The 19,911-nt window shown below is 39.4% G+C and overlaps 1 protein-coding gene across 1 annotated transcript in view; it reads right to left on the bottom strand.

The window, feature by feature from the left end:
- Positions 1-19,911, bottom strand: part of LOC123771715 (uncharacterized) — a 220,804-nt gene that overhangs the window by 116,357 nt on the left and 84,536 nt on the right. Inside the window, 4 exon segments of the mRNA XM_069324676.1 lie at positions 2,122-2,305; positions 5,872-5,980; positions 9,129-9,240; positions 15,137-19,747. Of these exon segments, the coding sequence (XP_069180777.1) occupies positions 2,122-2,305; positions 5,872-5,980; positions 9,129-9,240; positions 15,137-19,747 (5,016 nt within the window).

Raw genomic sequence — 19,911 nt, 5'->3', positions numbered from 1 at the left:
AAGTGCATAATCAAAATGAGGCCTAACAATTGTAAAAAAGAGTAACATTGGGTAAGGAAGAATAACAAAGGAAAGCCATTAGCAACACCTAAAACATCTAACATGAATGCAAGAAAGTCAGAGACTGGACACAAGTAAAATAAAATCTTTAATATTATATAATGAATATTTTAATAAACAAATAATGAACAGTTCAGGGGTTAATACTTCAATGAAATACTATTTATAATACAATAGTAGCTTGTAAGAATAAAAATTTATATAAAAATTGTCACAAGATCCATTATTAGTTTCTTGAAAATATGAAAAATAAATATAGTAAGAAACCAGTAAGTATATAGTACAATACTTACACAGTAAAGTGCATAGATGAACAAGTTTAGTGCAGGTAATTAAAGAAGTTTTCTGGGGAAAATCCCAAGACACTTCCTGAGGCTTTAATCCCACTAGTTTCAATCACCACCACTACTACGTGGCCCGGCCCAAGCCCTTTATCATCCAGTTTTGTCGCTGATATTATGGTGGACATTTCTACTTGTAGTGCTCCAGTCCACCTGTTGTGGGCAAGCCCCACAGCTTCAAGCTAAGTACCAGCTATCCTTGGACATTTTCCTGGAAGGGCTATTTTCTTGTATTGACTTTTTACTTTTTTATGTCAGCTTCACATGCATGTTTTGGTTCTAGCGAGTTGTGTGGGCTTGGCTTGTGTTGTGTTATACTTTGGGCTGCATGCACTCAGAATTTTCTTCCTTGGGTGCCTGATAGTGCTACCCTTGCACACAGTTATCTTCTCTCATGTGTTCAGTGTTGCTGTGGTGCATCAGACTGACAGCTTCAGGGTTCTTCCTTTCAGTTTAAATCTGACCCCATGTCTTTATCAGGTTACATCTTTAAGGGGTTAGTTTGTTGGCATCCCTCGATAACTGGCCCCAGTTGGTCTACATGTCAGCTCGCCAGGAATCTGGTTCTCTCAGCTCACCACAGTCGGGTTCCTGGTGAACTGAAGGAAGTCCCAGTTGGTTTCGTCCCAAGTTCAGAATTTGCTGGGCTTTGCGTGGGACTCCTGGTCAGTTTCTTTGTCTTTGCCTCCAGCAGCTTTGCTCTGCCTGCACCTTTGTCACTGTTGGGTGGATTGCCCATGGTGACTCTCTGGGTGGTTGAGCAGTGTACATAGTTTGCTGTGTATGTTGGTGGCTTTTCGCTGCTACTTGTTATTTCATGACCAATAACTTGGTAGCAGTGAAATTACACTTGGTTAACTGCATTACCCAAGTGTAGTTACAGAGAGCTATGCTCATAGTATCCCCATCTTTTCTGTACTCTTTGTCATATGATGCTTTGAAACTACAGTACTATTTTGGCCTCTACCACCTTCTCACTTAACTTGTTCCAACCATCTACCACTCTGTTTATCACACCAGAAAATGCTGCTGTAGCAACGACACACATGGTTCACTGGGTCTGCCTCAGCAGATGCCTTGTTGGTTGACCATTTTCCTTGGTCCCCTGTTCTAAGGTTCACATTTTTCAGGTCATTTGTAGTGTCATTAAATCCAGCCAGCCAATGTTCTACCCCTCGGGCCCATGACGTATGCAAATACACCACTTGGTCATGGTCTTCTCTGATGTGTCCTGGGCTGATATTTGAGCACTAGGGTTTTGGTGGTCTAGTATTTAGTAAATGCTCCTGGTCCCAGCTGGTCATGTGTTACTTTGGACCATGACTCCCAAATAGGCTCTCTTGGTTCTCTTGTCCGTCCTAGTGCCTGCTGCCTTTCCTCCTCCCTGGTAAGTCCCATTTTTGTTCACTGTGGTTAGTTGGCTTCAGGAAGCCACTGGGAGAAACCCCTTCCCCTCCCAAAATCCAGTGCTGACTCCAATTCCTGTTGCCTCCTCCAGGTTTGATGGTTTGTCATGGGGCTGTTCATCAAATCCAGAACTAGCTGGTCAAGGGAGGTGACTACATGCTGGGACCAGACCACCTGGTGGTGGTGATCTTTACTAACAAATTTTGAGCTTCAGCGAGCCACTATGGTTCAACCAGAGAGAGGCCGCTCATTACATTCAATGCCTTTTTCTTAATTAACTGCTTAATAATAGCAGTAATAATCCCTGTCTTACCTCGACTGTCAGTGATCCAGAAACTTCGTCATTTTCATATGGTCGTGACTGAAGGGGGATGATTTGTCTCTGTGAGGGTGTGGCCACTAACTCTTCTATGCCTACAATTCCAAGACCCAAGAAATTTCCATCCTTCTTATCGTAAACTTCAAAGAGAAGTTCTAGTGTGCCACCACTGAGATCACTTTGAACAAGCATAATGTAAAATTAGAGATCATTAAAAAAAATTTGCCAATGCTAAAAATTCAACTTTATTTGCAAAGAAATATCTCACTTAACTAATAAAAACTTTGAACTCAAGAAAACACAGTAACAAGAAATTTCTTTAACTCACCTGATATTATTAAATAATTAATTATCTGAGCACACACACTCAATGGAATCCATTCATGGATTTATATCTACAATTTTGCAATTCTACTCTGAATCATTCCACAAAATTCAATTTTAATATCACATTGGATTAACATTTTTTCTGAGCTCTCCCATTTTGGTTGTTCTCCTAAGGAATAAATTCTGCCATAAGGTTGAGTAAATTGTGCAGTCAAACAGGGATACATTAGAAGCATCAAAGTCTTGGGGAACTTTTCAAACATCCATGTTGGGTCATACTGGTGCAAGGGAGACTACATGTTACCTAATGTGCCCTCAAAACCCTTTACAAAAGCCTTGTTGGTCTCAGCAACCTCCTCTTCAACTGCCTACACCAACATGCTTTTGATACATTTCCTCACAAAATACTAATACACAAGATGGAGAGGCAAATGGGGATAACAGGAAAGGCACTGGACTGGGTATGGGAATATTTGACAGACAGGAAACAAAAGGTCACATTCAGAGAGGATATGTCAGCCTGGAGAGGCATGAAAAGTGGTGTTCCACAGGGGCTCTGTTCCTAGACTATTGCTCTTTTTAATTTAAGTAAAAGACCTCTTGGAGAGTGAGCGAGCTTATACGTGACGATCTTTGCAGATGATGTGAAGTCAAAGAGGAGAGTAGTAACCGAAGAGGACTGTAGAGTGATGCAAAAACAAACTTGAGAAAGTTCAGAGGTTTGCAACTAAATTAGAACCAGAATTTAAAGGCCTTGGCTATGAGGACAGATCGAGAGAACTCTCTCACACAACCCGAGAAGAGTGAAGAAACAGAGATATGATAACTACGTACAAGATCTCGGTGCGAATAGATAGTGTGGATAAAGGAAGCCCACTTAAATTAAAAAGAGGTAGGACAAGGGAACACCAGTGAAAGCTGGACACACAATTGAATCAAAGAGATGTAAGGATGATCTCATTCCCAGTGGGTGGTTGGCAGGTGGAATGAACCGATGGAAAAGTTGTTGAAGCCAGTTCCATCTGCAACTTTAAAAAAAGAAATATGATGAAAATGTTAAGGTTGAGTGAGGTAATTAGCGAGCGAGGTATAAATGGCTAGGAGGTAAGGCATAAAGAGCTAAATCTCACTCTCACATTTCTGAATTTATTTGATGGCCACCATCTCACTTGTGGGATTGATAGGGACAGGAAGATGGCTGCTTGTCAAAGATCCCCAATTCCCCAATTTTCCTGACTATTTTTGTTAAGTTGAATTTTGAATTGCATTAATGTCTTGGCATTTACAGATTTGGTGGCCGGACAGTTAAATGGATTTATAACCCTATGGGTGACAAAGCATCTCCTATTTTTTGTCTTACATTGTGGCTTGCTGAGCTTGAAAGTTATTGGCTCTTGTATGTGTTATATTTGACCTTTTAAAACAAGTGGTTTGAATTGATATCCCCCAATTAGTCAGGGTAGGCACGCAGAGGTGCCAGATTCCTGGGAGTGTGTGTCTCCGCCTGCTTTCACTTTTTCTGGTCAGTATCATTTGTGCATGTCACAGAACGGGGTGACAGCTCATGGTACTTTGCACCAGCCCTTTTGAAGCACTATTTGATGGTGGTAAAGGAACTTCTTGTTGCTTTGCCAGCTTTGTCTGTGTGTGGTCTTTCATGTCGTTTCCCAGGGTCTGCAATGGAGGTGGTCCTCACCCATCCTTTGATTTTGGGTGTTCCTGGGCCAGCAGTCTGGTTGGCCCAAAACTAAAAATTGCTTTTGTATGTGCTTCCATTCTTCAACTGCAATAAAATCATCAGATGCCATGCATCTCACTTGGAACCTCTGAGATAATCTCTCTTCTCCAGTTGCAATATGCTACTGGAAGAAAGTAGTGTATTGCAATTTTTAGCAGGAAATCTCTTTCCTGCCAAACAGAAGTTGTCAAGTTTTGTGAGTCATGTGTTTCTCATTGCTTCTATGTGACCAGTTTAATCCTGGTTCTTGGCTCCTTGAACTGTATGACCTAACACTGTTCCCCTCCTCGTGCAGATGATTGCTTGCCAGTTGTAAAAGGACGCTTCTAATCCTTTTACCAGTCTTTTGTTTGTGGAGTTTTTAAAGCATGTCTATTATCACCTAACACGGATCATGGCTGCTTTTCGTTTTCAACATCTTTGCACACCTTGGAATCAGTGTGAAGTGTTCTGGTTTTCAGTGTTGTGTTACTTTGTACACAATCTATCTCTTTCAGGTATTAGTTTTCCTTTTTTTTTTTTTTTTTTTTTTACTTCATGTAATACTGCTTTGTCAAAGCCTTTGCACCTAGGCTTCTACATTGCTCTTTCACTGGCTCACATGTCAAGCCTGGCCTCAGGCTGGGTTTGGGAGTAGAACAATTCCCAGAACCCCATCAAGCAGGTATCATATATCTCAAGACTTGGGGGGTGGATATTAAAGATACCTTCCACCAGTTTACAGTGGGGCCTTCCTTTTCTTATATCACTCCTAAAACTACAGTATATTTATACTGACTGTGCAATGGGGGTAGCATGGTGAATAACAGGTACTCCATTTGTGATTATGTATATTGTGAATGAGCCAACCAGTAGTTTACCTAGGATAGCTTGTATAATATACTGAGAATGATTTTGCAGCTTACTTCAGCTTGATGATCTCCTGTGTTCCCAGTACCGGTATAATGTCTCATTCTCAGGAACAGAAAGCCTGTTAAGCTTATCAATATACCACTAAGTCCAATGAATAACCTTTCCCCAGGATGGAACCCACAGCCATTGTCTAACTCATCAGTACCTATTTACTACTAGGTGAACAAAAGTTTAAGATGTAAGGAAACTTGCCCAAACTTATCGTTCTGTCCGGAAATCAAAGCTTGGATTATTCGGTTGTAAGCCAACCGTGCTGACCATAAATGTCATCCCGTCAGACTGCACAATATTCCACCTTAGACAGTGGAAACTTACCTTATTATAATTTAATTATTAATTATCATGGGGGTGACCAAGTGGGTCTGCTCAGAATTGTATTATTTATATATAGCAATGTATATTCAATGCCTATTTTACTTTTCTAACCAATTATATACAAGCTTTCAAAATTATCTAAGTAATCATAATACATAAGCTAATAAGCTTTAAAATTACATCAAAGCAATTACACTCTAATATGCTTTAAAAATTATTCCTAAGTAATTAGAATATAAACTTTATAAACTTGCATATAACAAATAAATCAAGTACTGTTCTCTTAAGTGAATATAGGTGACATTGTAAAAATCAAATTCTAAATAAAAATCTTTAAATCCATTTTTGGCATTCCTATATTTTAGTTAGTGCACTTTCCTTCTCCTCTACTGCTGACTTTACTACTAGGTACCTCTATCAACTTGAACAGTCAACAGAAATAATCAACTTACAAGAGGAATTGCTCATCCCAAAACGGAGAACTCGTCTCTTTCACAACAGAAGTACTGAATTTCTGGGGTGGCTCATCCATCTCCACCACAGCGTACGCCTCAGACACCACTGCAAGCAGTACCATAAAATTAATCTCTCTCTCTCTTTATCCACCACTTGCCTGCCTATCCACACATTATTTAACAGATTTTTTAATCACCAATGCTCCTAAGGTTTCTTTGTGGCATAGTACCTGTGTACAGCAAAATAACAGTGACAGGTGTGATATGCTAGTACAGCAGGGAGGTGTGAGACTAACATTGTGTGACAGATGCATATCTATCAGCGACTGCACGGGAGTGAGATCTAGCTCTTTATTCCCCCACCTCCTAGTTGTTCAAACCTGGTGCGCTAATTACCCCTCTCGATATTCATCATATTTCTTTTTTTTAAACTTGTGGATGAAATTGCCTTCAACAACCTCTTCCTTCAATACATTCCACTTGCCTACCACCCATACAGTGAGCAAGAACTCCCTTACATCTCTTTTACTCAGATACATGTTCAGCATCCACTGATGTTCCCTTGTTCTACTATTTTAATTTAATTAGGCTTCCTTTATACACTTTCTCTAGTTGGTAGAGGTACTTGAAATCAAGGTACAAAAAATAATTCTAATTATTATTCTAATATATGACCCACCAGATGCAACGGTTGCAGAATTTGCAGAGCAGATGCCCAAAATAGGTTTGGGTTTGCTAGGTTATCAATATCCTTGATAACCTAGCAAACCCAGTTCCAGATATTATCTTCCTACTATATTATTTTTGAATGACATCCAAGCTGCAGATAATATAATGGATGTTAACACGAACTCGGAAGACTTTGAAAGAAATTGACAACATACCTATGCACTCGGGCCCCTGGTCCTGACTCGGGGATTCAATATTCATAAAGAAACGTAAATTACCAGTAGTGCGAGCACTCGGTGTAATATGGAGAAAGAGCCTGAATATAAGGGAGATACCAGCAGCACTTAAATAAGCAGATATAGCTCCTCTGCACAAGGGAGGTAGTAAAGCTTTGGCAAAAAACTATAGACCAGTTGCACTTACATCACACATAATAGAAGTTTTGAAAGAGCGATTAGGAATCAAATTTACAATTTTATGGAAAATAATGAGCTTCACAACCCAGAACATGGAATTAGGGCAGGAAGATCCTGTCTGTCACAATTACTCAATTACTATGACAAAATCACAGAAGCTTCAGAAGAAAAGCAAAATGCAATGTTCTATACACCTACTTTTGCAAAGGCATTCGACAAATGTGACCATGGAGTGACAGCCCATTAAATGAGATCAATATGAATAATGGGTAAATTGGGGCATTGGTTTTTCAACTTTGTCAAATAGAATGCAGAGTGATGGTCAATTCAAATCCAAAGACCCCACAGCAATGCTAATACTATATTATTTAAATCACTGGTGCTGTCTCATCTTGAGTATTGCTCAGTACTCACTTTGCCTTTCAGTGCAGGAGAGATCTCTGAATTAGAGGAAATACAGAAATACGGCACGCATAGAAACCATAAAACATCTAAATTATTGGATATTATTATATGGATAAAACTCATCTCAAAGCTCTCAAAACATATTCTCTGGAAAGGAGACGAGAAAGATATCAAATAATATATACAGTACTGTACATGGAAAATACTGGAAGGTCAGGTCCCTAATTTCCACAGTAGAATAACAATATATTGGAGTGAAAAATACGGAAGGAAATGCAGAATAGAACCAGCGAGGAGGACAAGAGAACCCAAAAATGGTAAGCCTGTCCCGCAATGATAAAGCATAACCAATTCCTGAACTGCAGATGGATAGGGACATGCAACGACATGTCTTTGAGGTCCAGGAAAATCACCCAGCAGGTCCAAGGAAATCACTCAGCAGGTCCAGGAAAATCACCCAGCAGGTCCAGGGAAATCACCAAGCAGCTGCCTCGAGAACAAGGCAAACCTGGGAAAACATGGTCATTCCAACAAATCAAGAATAAACTGGTGATCCAGAGAATCCCACTTCAGGACTTGAAATAGGCAGAAAAAACACCAAAGGGAAGGGTTTGTTTCAACAACTCCTGAAGACACCCACTACAAGATGAACTGATGAAGTTAGAGAGAGAGGAGGCCCACCCAGAAAGACTCGACCCCCCCTTCCCCCCCCTCCCCTATTTAGGAAGTGGTGTCAGATGTGGGAAGAGACGCAAACTTTTATTGAAAAGATTCACCCAGAGAAAGCTGTAGTAGGCCATTGCATTAATCTTTTCAATGATAATGTGATGCCTCACTACAGACAAATGTTGCGAAGAAGGGAAAACAATCTTCAATGGATCGTCTCGTTGTGAGAAAATCAAGCAGTGAGCCACAACCAGGACCTAGTGGTATGCAGGCAAAACGTGCCAGAGAGTGCACTCCAGAAAAATCTTCACTGCCTGATGTTATCATGGAAGGGGATCCCCCTTCCAAACAGTAACACCTCTCCTCTTCACCATCTCCCATACGCCAACAGGAGTCATCAGGAAGGGTAAGTAATAACTTGAACATACTTTTGTAGTGTAGATTTGGGTGAATTAGGTATAAAATTTACTTGGAAGTGAAGTTTTTGGGGAGTCAGGAATGGATTAATTAATTTCCCATTATTTCTAATGGGGAAATTAGCTTCGGTTTACGAACCATCTCTAGGAATGGATTAAATTCTTAAACCGAGGTACTCCTGTATAGTGTAATAACAGCAAAAACCCTTTTATTTTTCTAAGAATATAATAATTGTAACATTAATATGCACACCATATTTTTGAGTATAGTGATGGTGCACACATTTTATTATATATGAATTGATCACATTACACACTATTGAATAATATTACTGTACAATTTTTTTTTTAAATAATTAAGTGGTACTGTAGTATCTTTGTGGTAACTCCAACTTTGCCGGAGCAGACTAGCCCAGGTATATACACTGTCAATGCCTATATCTTGCCGGACTCCATCGCCCCATCACAGTCAAAGTATGCCACAATTTTTTTTTTCCCTGTGATCAGGAAATGCATTTTAACAATATGAAAAGGAAAGAATTATTTGTTTTTCTTGTGCACTAGGAGGGGTTGTCAGTTATTAACTGCTGCACAGCCTAGAAGTTAAGCTAGCAGTCACTGACCAATTTATTTCTAAGATATGGTAGAAGCTAATATTTCCACAAAAGACAAATTTACTTACAGCTATCACAGCCAACACCTGTTGCTTTAACAATTTTCACTAAAAGTCGCTTGCCATTAAGACCTGGAATTCCCCCAGGCTGGCCAGGTGTCGTAGATGTAACAGATGAGACCTGAAAAGTATATATACGTCGAATACATACTGCAGTTTAAAAATATATTATACAATACAGTACTCTTCAAAAGTAATAAAATCAGAACATTAATTTAACTAATACAGTATCTTACAAAATAACTATATTTCTCATGCAGTAGTGAGTGGCTCATGTTCCTGCATTAAATAATATAGAGTATACGGACAATATTTATGTACGAGAGCACGTCACATTATGATCAAGTGAAATTATATGTACACAGGAGCCATTTGGCCATTTCATCACCTAACAGACACAAGACAAAGAAACAGAAAAAATAAATGAACAACCCTCATCAGAAATGTTAAACAACAGTCTGGAACAGAGGAGCATGTTCAATTAAAAGACTGTGTAGGAAGTATTTTGTTATGTTCTGGAAAATCCTCGATCAGATGGCAATTCATTGTTTGAATAATAGCATGTCTAAAATAATACTTTTGCCAGAAAAAGGCAGATAAGTTAGAAGGAATAAACTACCATACTAGTGATCAGGCTGAGAATTATCCATCAAATTTAATCTGGAATATACTGTATTTACAAATTTGAAGAATCCAGTGCATCTTAAAACAAAAACTCATATCCTTATCACTACAGTATATACAATCTAAATATGAACATTTCATTGGCTACTTAATTTTATTACTGTAAATTTTGAAACAAGTTAATTTGGTATACTGTACAGTCAACCACATCATATCCAAACACCTCGTATCAACATAATAGTTTATCCAATGGCGTACAGGAACAAATTAGAGGTATAAAATGTCATTATTCTGAGTGACTGTCTTCTTAAAAAATACTGGTACTATAAAATCCTGCATTAAATGTAATGGAACCCCTTATTTTAATGGATCCTTTTGTATTTTCCATAGCTTCCCACCCAGCTAGCTGAAATACTAAAGAGCCACACCAGGCTCTATCGATTCACAAGTGCCTACCAGACACCAGGACAAGAGCGTGACACCCCATCAATAGAGGCAGGGAGATCTGGGGATCTAGGATCCACCACAGTAGCCAAGACCTATGTAAACAATTGCTACCAAGACAAAAACCACTGGTCCGCCACTCATGCATACCATCAAGCAGCAGCATCAGCAATCTCGACATATCACTAACCGTTCCCACACTACTTAAATGCACGACAGACAGTGATTCTGTTCCTTTGGCCTTGACTGATAGTTTGTTCATTTGCAGCCTTCTCCAACTTTTCTGTCAAAGAATGAGTTGGCTAGCTTTCACAGACATCTGATGTGACTGATGCTTGTTGGTCCAGGCAGGGGTACATCACTTGCTGTCCGTTGGCAGCTCTTCGTTGCTACCTGTGGATTATCGGTTCTGCTTTGGTGGATGTCTTCATTAACTGTTTCTTTGGATTCTTGTTCCAAGGCTTGCATTTCCCAGGTCATCTGCTGTTTTATCAAATCTAGCCAGCCTGCAGTCTACCAGAATACTACATTGGCCACAGACTTCTCCAACATGCCCTTGGTTGATATTTAGGCTTGGGGATTTTGGTGTTCTAACAGGGTTCTGGGTGCCCAGTATTTGGTTAATGTCCCTGGTCCCAATTTTCATGTGTTGCCTTGAGCCGTGTCTCCCAGCCTGGAGTCTCTTCTTCGTGTTAGTGCGTGCAGGAGGTCTGGTCGACAACTGGGCCGCGGGGACAACAAGGCCCAAAAACACCACAAGGTAACTTATGCCACTTCTCGTCCTCCCTGGTATGTCAAATTTTTTCTCTCTGGTTAGTTAGCTTCAAGTAGCTACTGCATGGGGGCTTTCCCAGAAACCCAGCATTGAATGTAATGAAAAGCCTCTTTATGGATGAGCCCCCAGTGGCTCCCTGACTCCTTGCCTCCCCTATCAGATTAGCTGGCTCTTTGATGGGGTGTTCATCAGCTCCAGAACCGAGTAAGGAAGATGGCTGTGTAAGGAAGCTGGGTTGCCTGGTGGTGGCATTCAGTAGTATAAGCTTCAGGCAAATTTTATCCCTTATACAGCAGTTATCATCATATGTTGATTCATGGGGTAATGAAATTATCATCATATGACTATTTTAGACTATGTTGGTAGATGACAGACCACAGCCACCACACAACCGTTCACAGTACCTCCATCGAGTAAAATGAAAAGATATTCACTTTTTTTTTTTTTTTTTTACATTCTGCATACAAATTAATGATTCTATAATGAAAACTTATTTTTTAAAATTGTTTTGTAGTGACTTGAGTACCCCCTACAACACGGCAGCATTGAGGGAAAATGGCAGAGGAAAAGCAAACGAACAGCGGGATATCAACAAGGAGAGATCCACGAGACCAGACGTTCCCTCACACTCTCCTTTGGTTTGAACAGTTGTAGAATATATATGTGTGGATCAGACACTTTTGTTTACTTAACCTTTGTCTGGTGGATATTAGGGCACTAAAGTTGTATTTTTTGAGCATCGGAACCATTATGCTGTAGCTGCTGTCTAAGGATTAAATATTTCTCTTTCCGTGTGAATTGTTTGCGGAGATATTTGGTAGTTGAGGCTTTGGGTTTTGTTAACCCTCCAGTTGTATATAAAGCTTCACTGACTTTGTGGACGCTTGCTCATTATGGTTGTGAATTGTCACTTGCACTCTGCATCTGTAAGTGGAGGGGGAAGCCTAGTTTTGGCTCCGGTCCCAGGTAGACCAAACAGAACTCTTGAATCTGATGTGACCCATTTGCATGGAGCAATCTCAGATAGCTTCGGGGAGCCACCGGTGCTCATCCAGAAAGAGGCATTTCATTACATTCAACGTCAGGTTTATTTTATATAAAAAATGTAAATCTTGTAAAATTTTCTTCCTTACAAGAGATATAAGAGGAAATGCACCCTGGGACCAAATGTCTCGGTTCAGGCCTTGTTGGATATGATGGGTCTGAGTGTACACTATCTTCAAGCTACTAATGTTGCACATTTTTCTCATTTTTTCTACAAGAGTTTTCTTAAGTTAATTGCTCTCAACAGCCTTTTGAAAGTAATTTCATAACAAATCACAATATTCCTTAAGCCTAATATGTACATTATAATTCCCAGGACAAGGATGCCATTTACCACCATGCAAGATTAGCTCTCGTACATTCTAACAAAAAGGGCAGAATGAGATTACTTCTGCCCGTCTTTATGGCGAGAAGTGGAAGAGAAAGATGACCCTGTTAATCCCCACCAATTCCCAGTGTTCCTTCACTCGTGCAGGTTAGTTGAGCTTACCATGCAGCTGGCATGGACTTTTCAAGCATACTGGACACTATCCACTTTTCATCGACATCTACAATATTTATTATGTGATCTGTGAGGATATTTTGCAAAAGACCAAAATTCTTCATATGAATTCAGAAATATTTAAATAAAACATAAATAAAATTATCTATTTTAATTTTTTTTATTCTCAATGTGTGTCCAACATTGAATTTTGATGTACAGCAGTCTTTATCTAAGCACTCAAGTCCATAGTCAAGATAATGTACAGTACTGCTTTATGAGATTAACTTACTAAGAAGTGACAGAATAATTAAATGTTCATATTTTTTGGTTTTAGAAATCTAGTCATTCAGATGCCACTACATAATTTAGATGTCACTGCATACATTTAGATGTCATTACATACTTTGCTATTGATCAAGAAGATTTACAGAACAATAAGACAGAAATCTGCATGACAATTTATTATAAAAAATTATGTCATTAACCAGAGTCATTTTAATTTGCTTATAGTTTTGATGCACTGAGCTATATCCAGGAGAGCTTGATGTATGAGAAGGACATACTTTCCTGGCTGGAATTAACAATGTCTCTGGGGGAGAGAGATATTACCTAAGAGATCTACCAAGTTCCCATGCTCAAAAATATAATTTCATTATGACTGAATTGCCTGCCACCAAAAGTTGGGAATGGTTTATTTACTAGTCATCCTGAAAAAAGTGCCCAAATCAATTCCATGCAGCTGTCCTTCACCTTGCTTATAAATTACATGCATTTTACATGACTTAACTCGTGAAGATAAAGCCTTTCTCAGTAGCAGTTTTCTCCTTGGTTAAAGTGTTCAAAGCAATCTTCTCAAGAAGATTCACCATTTTTTAATTTAATTGCATAAAAAATAGTCCTCCTGTATATTACAGTAATCTATCTGATAAGAAAAACTTGTACTCTCAGATTAAATAACTCCAACAACAAATAATTTTAATTAAAATGATACAAAAGAAGCATTAAATTTTGCTATTGTATTAACTTCACAGTATATGCTACATATGTATGACACAAGGTGTAATACCATTGCATTCTCCCATTGCCATATTCCTCTCAAAATCACAAATAAGACCATCTGTCAAAGATACAATGGGAGATAGAACTTAGGGGAAAGTCACTACAGGAAATGGTGGACTTCTTCAATGATAAAATGTTGGGAGGCAGCTGGCAAGTTTGTCCCTCTCCAGAGGGAAGACAATGAAAAGCGTAGGACAAATTCATGGTTTAACTATGGATGTAAGGAAGCAAGATGTATAAGCATGAAGGGATGGAAAACTATTAGGACAAAAGAACAGCAGAGAGGGGTAACAGTGGGCCAGGAATCCATACCTCAAAGTGAGAAGGGAAGTAGAAAAGTTGTTTGAAAATAACACTGCAACTAAAGCAAAAACCTAACTCAAATTTCTTTACAGCCACATCAGGAGGACAGGTCTCATTCACTGAGAATGACATGTGTGTGAAGAACTCAACAGGTTCCGGGAGGGCTTTACAATTGAGCAAAGAGAAGGTCCTAAGCTAAGGAGAACAGTGCCTCACTGTTTCCATTAATACCCCAACATGGGTGATCTGAAAAGACCCACACTTTCATTGTGTAGTAAGGTCACACTGGCAATGGCTGGTGCTATGCCATGTCCATGTGAGAGCAGAACATTGTCTAAAGAAAACGACAGTAAAGGTTCAACTGCATAAATCTCTGGTGTATAATCACTTAGATTACTGTATCCAAACATGGAGATCTCATTTTCAGAAGGACACAGCTGCTTTGGAGCAGGTGCAGCACCAGGCAACAAAAGTCATTCCAGAGCCAAGTCATCTCTCGTATCAGGAACGCCACAGGGCTAACAACACTGCAAACCAGGCATGACAGGGCAGATCTCGCTGAAACTTTTAAAATACTGAACAAGTTAGAGGATGTTGATCCAGATATCTTCTTCAGAAGGTCAGATGTAACACAAACAAGGAGCAACGGCTTCAAGCTTAACAATCCACAATGTAGGACTGAAAACAAGAGATTCTTTTTCACCCACAGGGTTATTAGCCCATGGAACTGTATACCCTACCCTCATCAACTGCCAAAACTGTGCCGAATTTCAAAAAATACATGGAAAATATCATCAAGAAAAATGAGGGGACCTTCGACAAGCCACCGGCTTCCTGTCCTCGTCGAGGCCACTAGGGTTAGTGGCCCTCAGGTAAGTTGGGTAACTCGGGTAAAGGAGTAACAGAGTAGTGGACTTAGCTTAGAAAAGATAATAACAGTACATCAAACATAATCATCTATATGTGACTATGGTATAGTTCAGATTGACCAACACAAATACTTTGATTGTATCCACAGTAATAATTAAATTATTATTTCTAACATTATATCCATTTTATGATCCCTGCAAAAAAGAATGATGTCACATGAAAAGTGGATGTGGCAATATCATTCATTCAAACAAATCACACCAAATGTTTGTACCCCACCTAGGAATTTATAATTAAACTTAGCAATTACCAAGCCCCAACATAAACCCCACATAAATGAATGAAGTTGGTTAGATTAGTTGAGTAGCACTTCCCGGCACAAGATCCACCAAGGTAAAAATGTGTGGGTCTTACCAAGTAACTTGTGCCATAAACTGGGTAGGAGGGCAGGGGCTGAGTCCACTGAATCTGGCCTGAGGTGAAAGAGACAGATTTCATGATTTCATCCCAGGTTGGGCACGCTTTCCTTGTGTGAGACGCACTCTGTTGCAGTGTTAGTGCACAAGAAGTGTCAGATTGTGTTAATGTAGCCACACTGCCTACAGTGGCGGTTAATGGTCCTGAAAACGTTACATTGGTACTCTGCACATCAATCTCTGCGGATTCTTGGGGTAATACTTGTGTGTTTTTTTTACCGTAACTTGATTTACTGATTCTTGGCAAACTTTGTGAATCTTCAAAACTAGTATTCAAAATGGTGTCTCTGGATAATGCTTGTGCACCCTGTACACTTTGATGCTGTTCCTGAAACTTTTTCAAATTACAACTCGATACTGAATCTACGTGATCACTTGGAAACACAAAAGACTCTGCTTCAATAATTAAATCAATATCACTGTACCTCCAGTTTTGACCACAAGGCGATGTATCATCTGCTGAATCACCAGAGTACTTTCCTGGATGTTTTCCAGTTATTCCTTCTATCTCTGAGTCAGAAGAGGTTTCTAAGAAAGTGTAGCGATCCACACATTTAGGCTCATCGGGAATACCACAAATCTGATCATCATTAAATTTAAGACCGTTCTCTTCCGGAAGAGAAACAGTCATAACATTTACATTTTCAGCAACAGGATTAATCTTGGTATCAATATTTTCTTTATGTACTGACCCATTCAGCATACTATCCAAAAATTTTACTCTTTCATTCATTACTTTTTGAGAATTATTACAGAGGGACTTTTGGGCCTCTGTGGAAAGGCCCTCTTGTGGGCCTTTCCACAGTTCCTTATTATAAAATAATTTTGGTTCTACCGCTACATTTGAATTCCACTCAAGTTCCTTTGTATGTTCATCATATTCTTCATTGTCACTTGTTTGTTCCTCCACAGTCTTCTTATCAGCACTCGATATCAGAATGTTATCCAATATAGTTTGGTCTTCAAGCTTTTCATAAGCAACAGAGGATTTTATACTACATGTATTTGCAATTATAAAAGTAGTATCTGATTTATCATCAATAGTTTTTGCTACATCATCTATTTCATGTAACAGGTCATATGATGCCATATTTTCAGAACCCGAAAAAGTACAGTCATCTGTTGATGAATCGTCACTATCATCACTGCTGCTCTCTTTAAGTTGTACGTAGTCATACTGCACTGTTTCTTCCTCACTGATCATGTCAAGAGAATCTGAATCATTGAACAGTTCCTTCTGGTAAGTTGAAACAAATTTTCCTGCATCATTATTTGAGGGAAGAATTCTTGTCTTTTCGTCAACATTAAAAATATCTATTTCTGTTTCTAGATAAAATTTATTTTTCTCAAACTTTTGGCATCGAAAAACATCTGCATCACAACAAACTTCCGAATGACTGTCTTCTGATGCTGCTTCGTTTGAATCTGACATCACTTCTAAGTTTTCAGTGTCATTATCTGTTGCCACACAGTCCTTGCCCTCTTCGTCTGAAGTGTCTGAGAATGTCGCACTCTCGTCAAGAGCTTCATACGCTTCAACCATCTCCCAATTTTGATCTCCCACAACTTCTTCTGGTAGAGATATCTCTGACTCCTCAGAGTCTATATGTCTGAAAAGGCTTTCAGAAAATTTGTTTAAACACATTTTTTTATATACAAGCTCATTCTCCTGTGTGTCCTCAGCAATACTCCCAAACTCCTCTTTCTGTGTGTCATTGTTCGAAACCCAGAGCTCGTGTGTGTTATTATTCACACACCCAAGCTCATATTGAGCTTGAGAGTGTGAATAACAAATGTCATCATCTTGCGTGCCATTATTCATAATCCTGAGCTCATTTTCTATACCGTTATTCACAATTCCAAGCTCATTTTCTATACCGTTATTCACGATTCCAAGCTCATCTTGTGTGCCATTCACGATTCTGAGTTCATCATCTTGTGAACCATTATTCACAATCCAGAGCTCATCAGCTTGTGTGCTGTTACTCACAGTCCTGAACTCATCACCTTGTATGCTGTTATTCACCATTCTGAGCTCATCATCTTGTATGCTGTTATTCACAGTCCTAAGCTCATCATCTTGTGTGTTGTTATTCACAATCCTGAGCTCATCATCTTGGGTGGTGTTGTTCACTATCCTGAGCTCATCATCTTTTATGTTGTTATTCATCATCCTGAGCTCATCATCTTGTGTGTTGTTATTCACAGTCCTTAGCTCATCATCTAGTATGCTGTTCTTCACAGTCCTGAGCTCATCATCTTGGGTGTTGTTGTTCACTATCCTGAGCTCATCATCGTGTATGAGGTTATTCACAGTCCTGCGCTCATCATCTTGGGTGTTGTTATTCACAGTCTTGAACTCATCATCTTGTGTGTTGTTATTCACCACCCTGAGCTCATCATCTTGTGTGCTGTTATTCACAGTCTTGAGCTCATCATCTTGTATGTTGTTATTCACAGTCCTGAGCTCATCATCTTGTGTGCTGTTATTCACAGTCTTGAGCTCATCACCTTGTATGTTGTTATTCACCACCCTGAGCTCATCATCTTGTGTGCTGTTATTCACAGTCCTGAGCTCATCATCTTGTGTGCTGTTATTCACAGTCCTGAGCTCATCATCTTGTGTGCTGTTATTCACAGTCCTGAGCTCATCATCTTGTGTGCTGTTATTCACAGTCTTGAGCTCATCACCTTGTGTGCTGTTATTCACAGTCTTGAGCTCATTATCTTGTGTGCTGTTATTCACAGTCCTGAGCTCATCATCTTGTATGTTGTCATTCACAGTCCTGAGCTCATCACCTTGTGTGCTGTTATTCACAGTCCTGAGCTCATTATCTTGTGTGCTGTTATTCACAGTCCTGAGCTCATTATCTTGTGTGCTGTTATTCACAGTCCTGAGCTCATCACCTTGTATGATGTTATTTATAAGAAGAGATTCGTTATCTTGTTTGTATTTATTCAGAAGCTTGCACACTTCATTCTTACTTCCACTTATATTCTTATATTCATTTACATTTTCTAGTTCTTCTTCAAGCAAATTATCTGGGTAGTGAAATGAAGGTGGCTCAGAATCTTGCGCGTAGACTTCTTGAGACTCTAGAACTTGCTTTGCCGAGCAAATGTCCAAGCTCTCTGCATCATTAGTATTATCCCTTTCATTGTAATTATCTGCAGCATCAGTTCCTTTGTGTATAATTGCTGACGAGACACCAGTTCCGGGTTCATGTCTTACCAAACTTGTATCTTGCAAATATCCTGAAGACTGACCAAAGTCTTCCTCTCTATTTATCACACAAGAGGATATTGGACTGTGATGCTTGGTAGTGTTCCCCACTATGGCAGACAAAGCAGAAGCAGAGGATATATCAGGCTCTAGAGTAGGAAAAGAAATTGGGATAGGGATGGGATCTTTGTGGGTTCCACTGGATGTATTAGCAGTATCAAAGATTGAACACGCACTAAGGTCATCAATGGCAGGTTGGTTATGGAGTTGGATTTGCAAGAGGGGTTGAATGGGTACCACAACCTCCTGGTCACACTCAGAGAGGTCACAAGCCACACAGTCATCAACTGGTGCAGTCTCAAATCTAAGTTCAAGCTCAGGAACTTCATCAGCAACACCAACCTTCACTCCCACACAGCATGCTTCACTTACAAAAGGTCCCTTTTGTAGGCCTGGCAGGGAAGGTAGGGGTCCAGTTCCAGAGGGGCTGGTTAACGACTTGTCAATAAGGTTCATTCTATCTAATTGGAAATTTTCAAGATCTTCTTCCTCTAGCTCTACTGATTCTTCTGGTTCTTCTACCTTAGGTTTGCCAAGAACTAAAGGGCTTCTACCTCCTCTTCTTATACATGGTTCAACTTCAATACTTCGTTTCAGAATTGGCACTAATTCTGGTTCCTCCTCTTCTAATTCACCTACTGAAACTGCAGTTCTTGGTTCATCAATAAGCTTCGACCTATTACTAGCTACAAGAACAAAATTTTGAGTCTTTGAGTCTTCCTTAGAGCTAGCCTGGAAAACACCTACAGCAACCTCCACCTTCTTTTTATCTTCATTGGGCACCCCAGTAGCAGGTACATAATTTTCTTCCCATGACTTACATATTTCACTTATGTCATCTCCAATGTCAGAATTTTCTAGTGAGGGATATTTATGCAGATTTCTGGCAATAAGCTGTTCCTCACTGGTAGTAAGATTAATTCCCTGGGAAAGGTTGGAGGAAAAGTTGAGGGCTGTAAATGATTCTCCTGCCTCCACTATTTCTTCATCATGTACTGAACCACCGTGTGGTTTCTTTGGCTTACGGGAAACTGAGGGTGGGTGTGTCTGCAACTCACGTACCATAGAATCGTAGCCCACTGGAATGATGGGGTCAGGAACCTGTCGTGCTCGTCGAAATCTGGGGAAGTTCTTGTTGGATTGGAAGTTGACATCCAGGACAGAGTTACGAAGAGCAGATGTAAGAACTTCATCGATCACATCCAACATCTGCTGCTCGTCAAACCCAGAAGCATTATTTCGAATTCCTTCCAACTTTAAAGAAACCTGTGAAAATAAATTATACAATATTTTAAATTATTCAATGAACATATAAAAAATTAGCTAATTTTGAAAGAGGTAAAAGTGTAATAATTAGTGGAAAACTGAATACTGTACTGTATTAGTAATGTATGCATGTGAAAAATTAAATAATTTCTTCTAATTTTTCT

This window comes from Procambarus clarkii, chromosome 14 (genome assembly GCF_040958095.1).
Source record: "Procambarus clarkii isolate CNS0578487 chromosome 14, FALCON_Pclarkii_2.0, whole genome shotgun sequence".
Lineage (NCBI taxonomy): Eukaryota > Metazoa > Arthropoda > Malacostraca > Decapoda > Cambaridae > Procambarus > Procambarus clarkii.
Note: the sequence above shows the minus strand (reverse complement) of the source record. Positions and strands in the feature narration are given on the sequence as shown.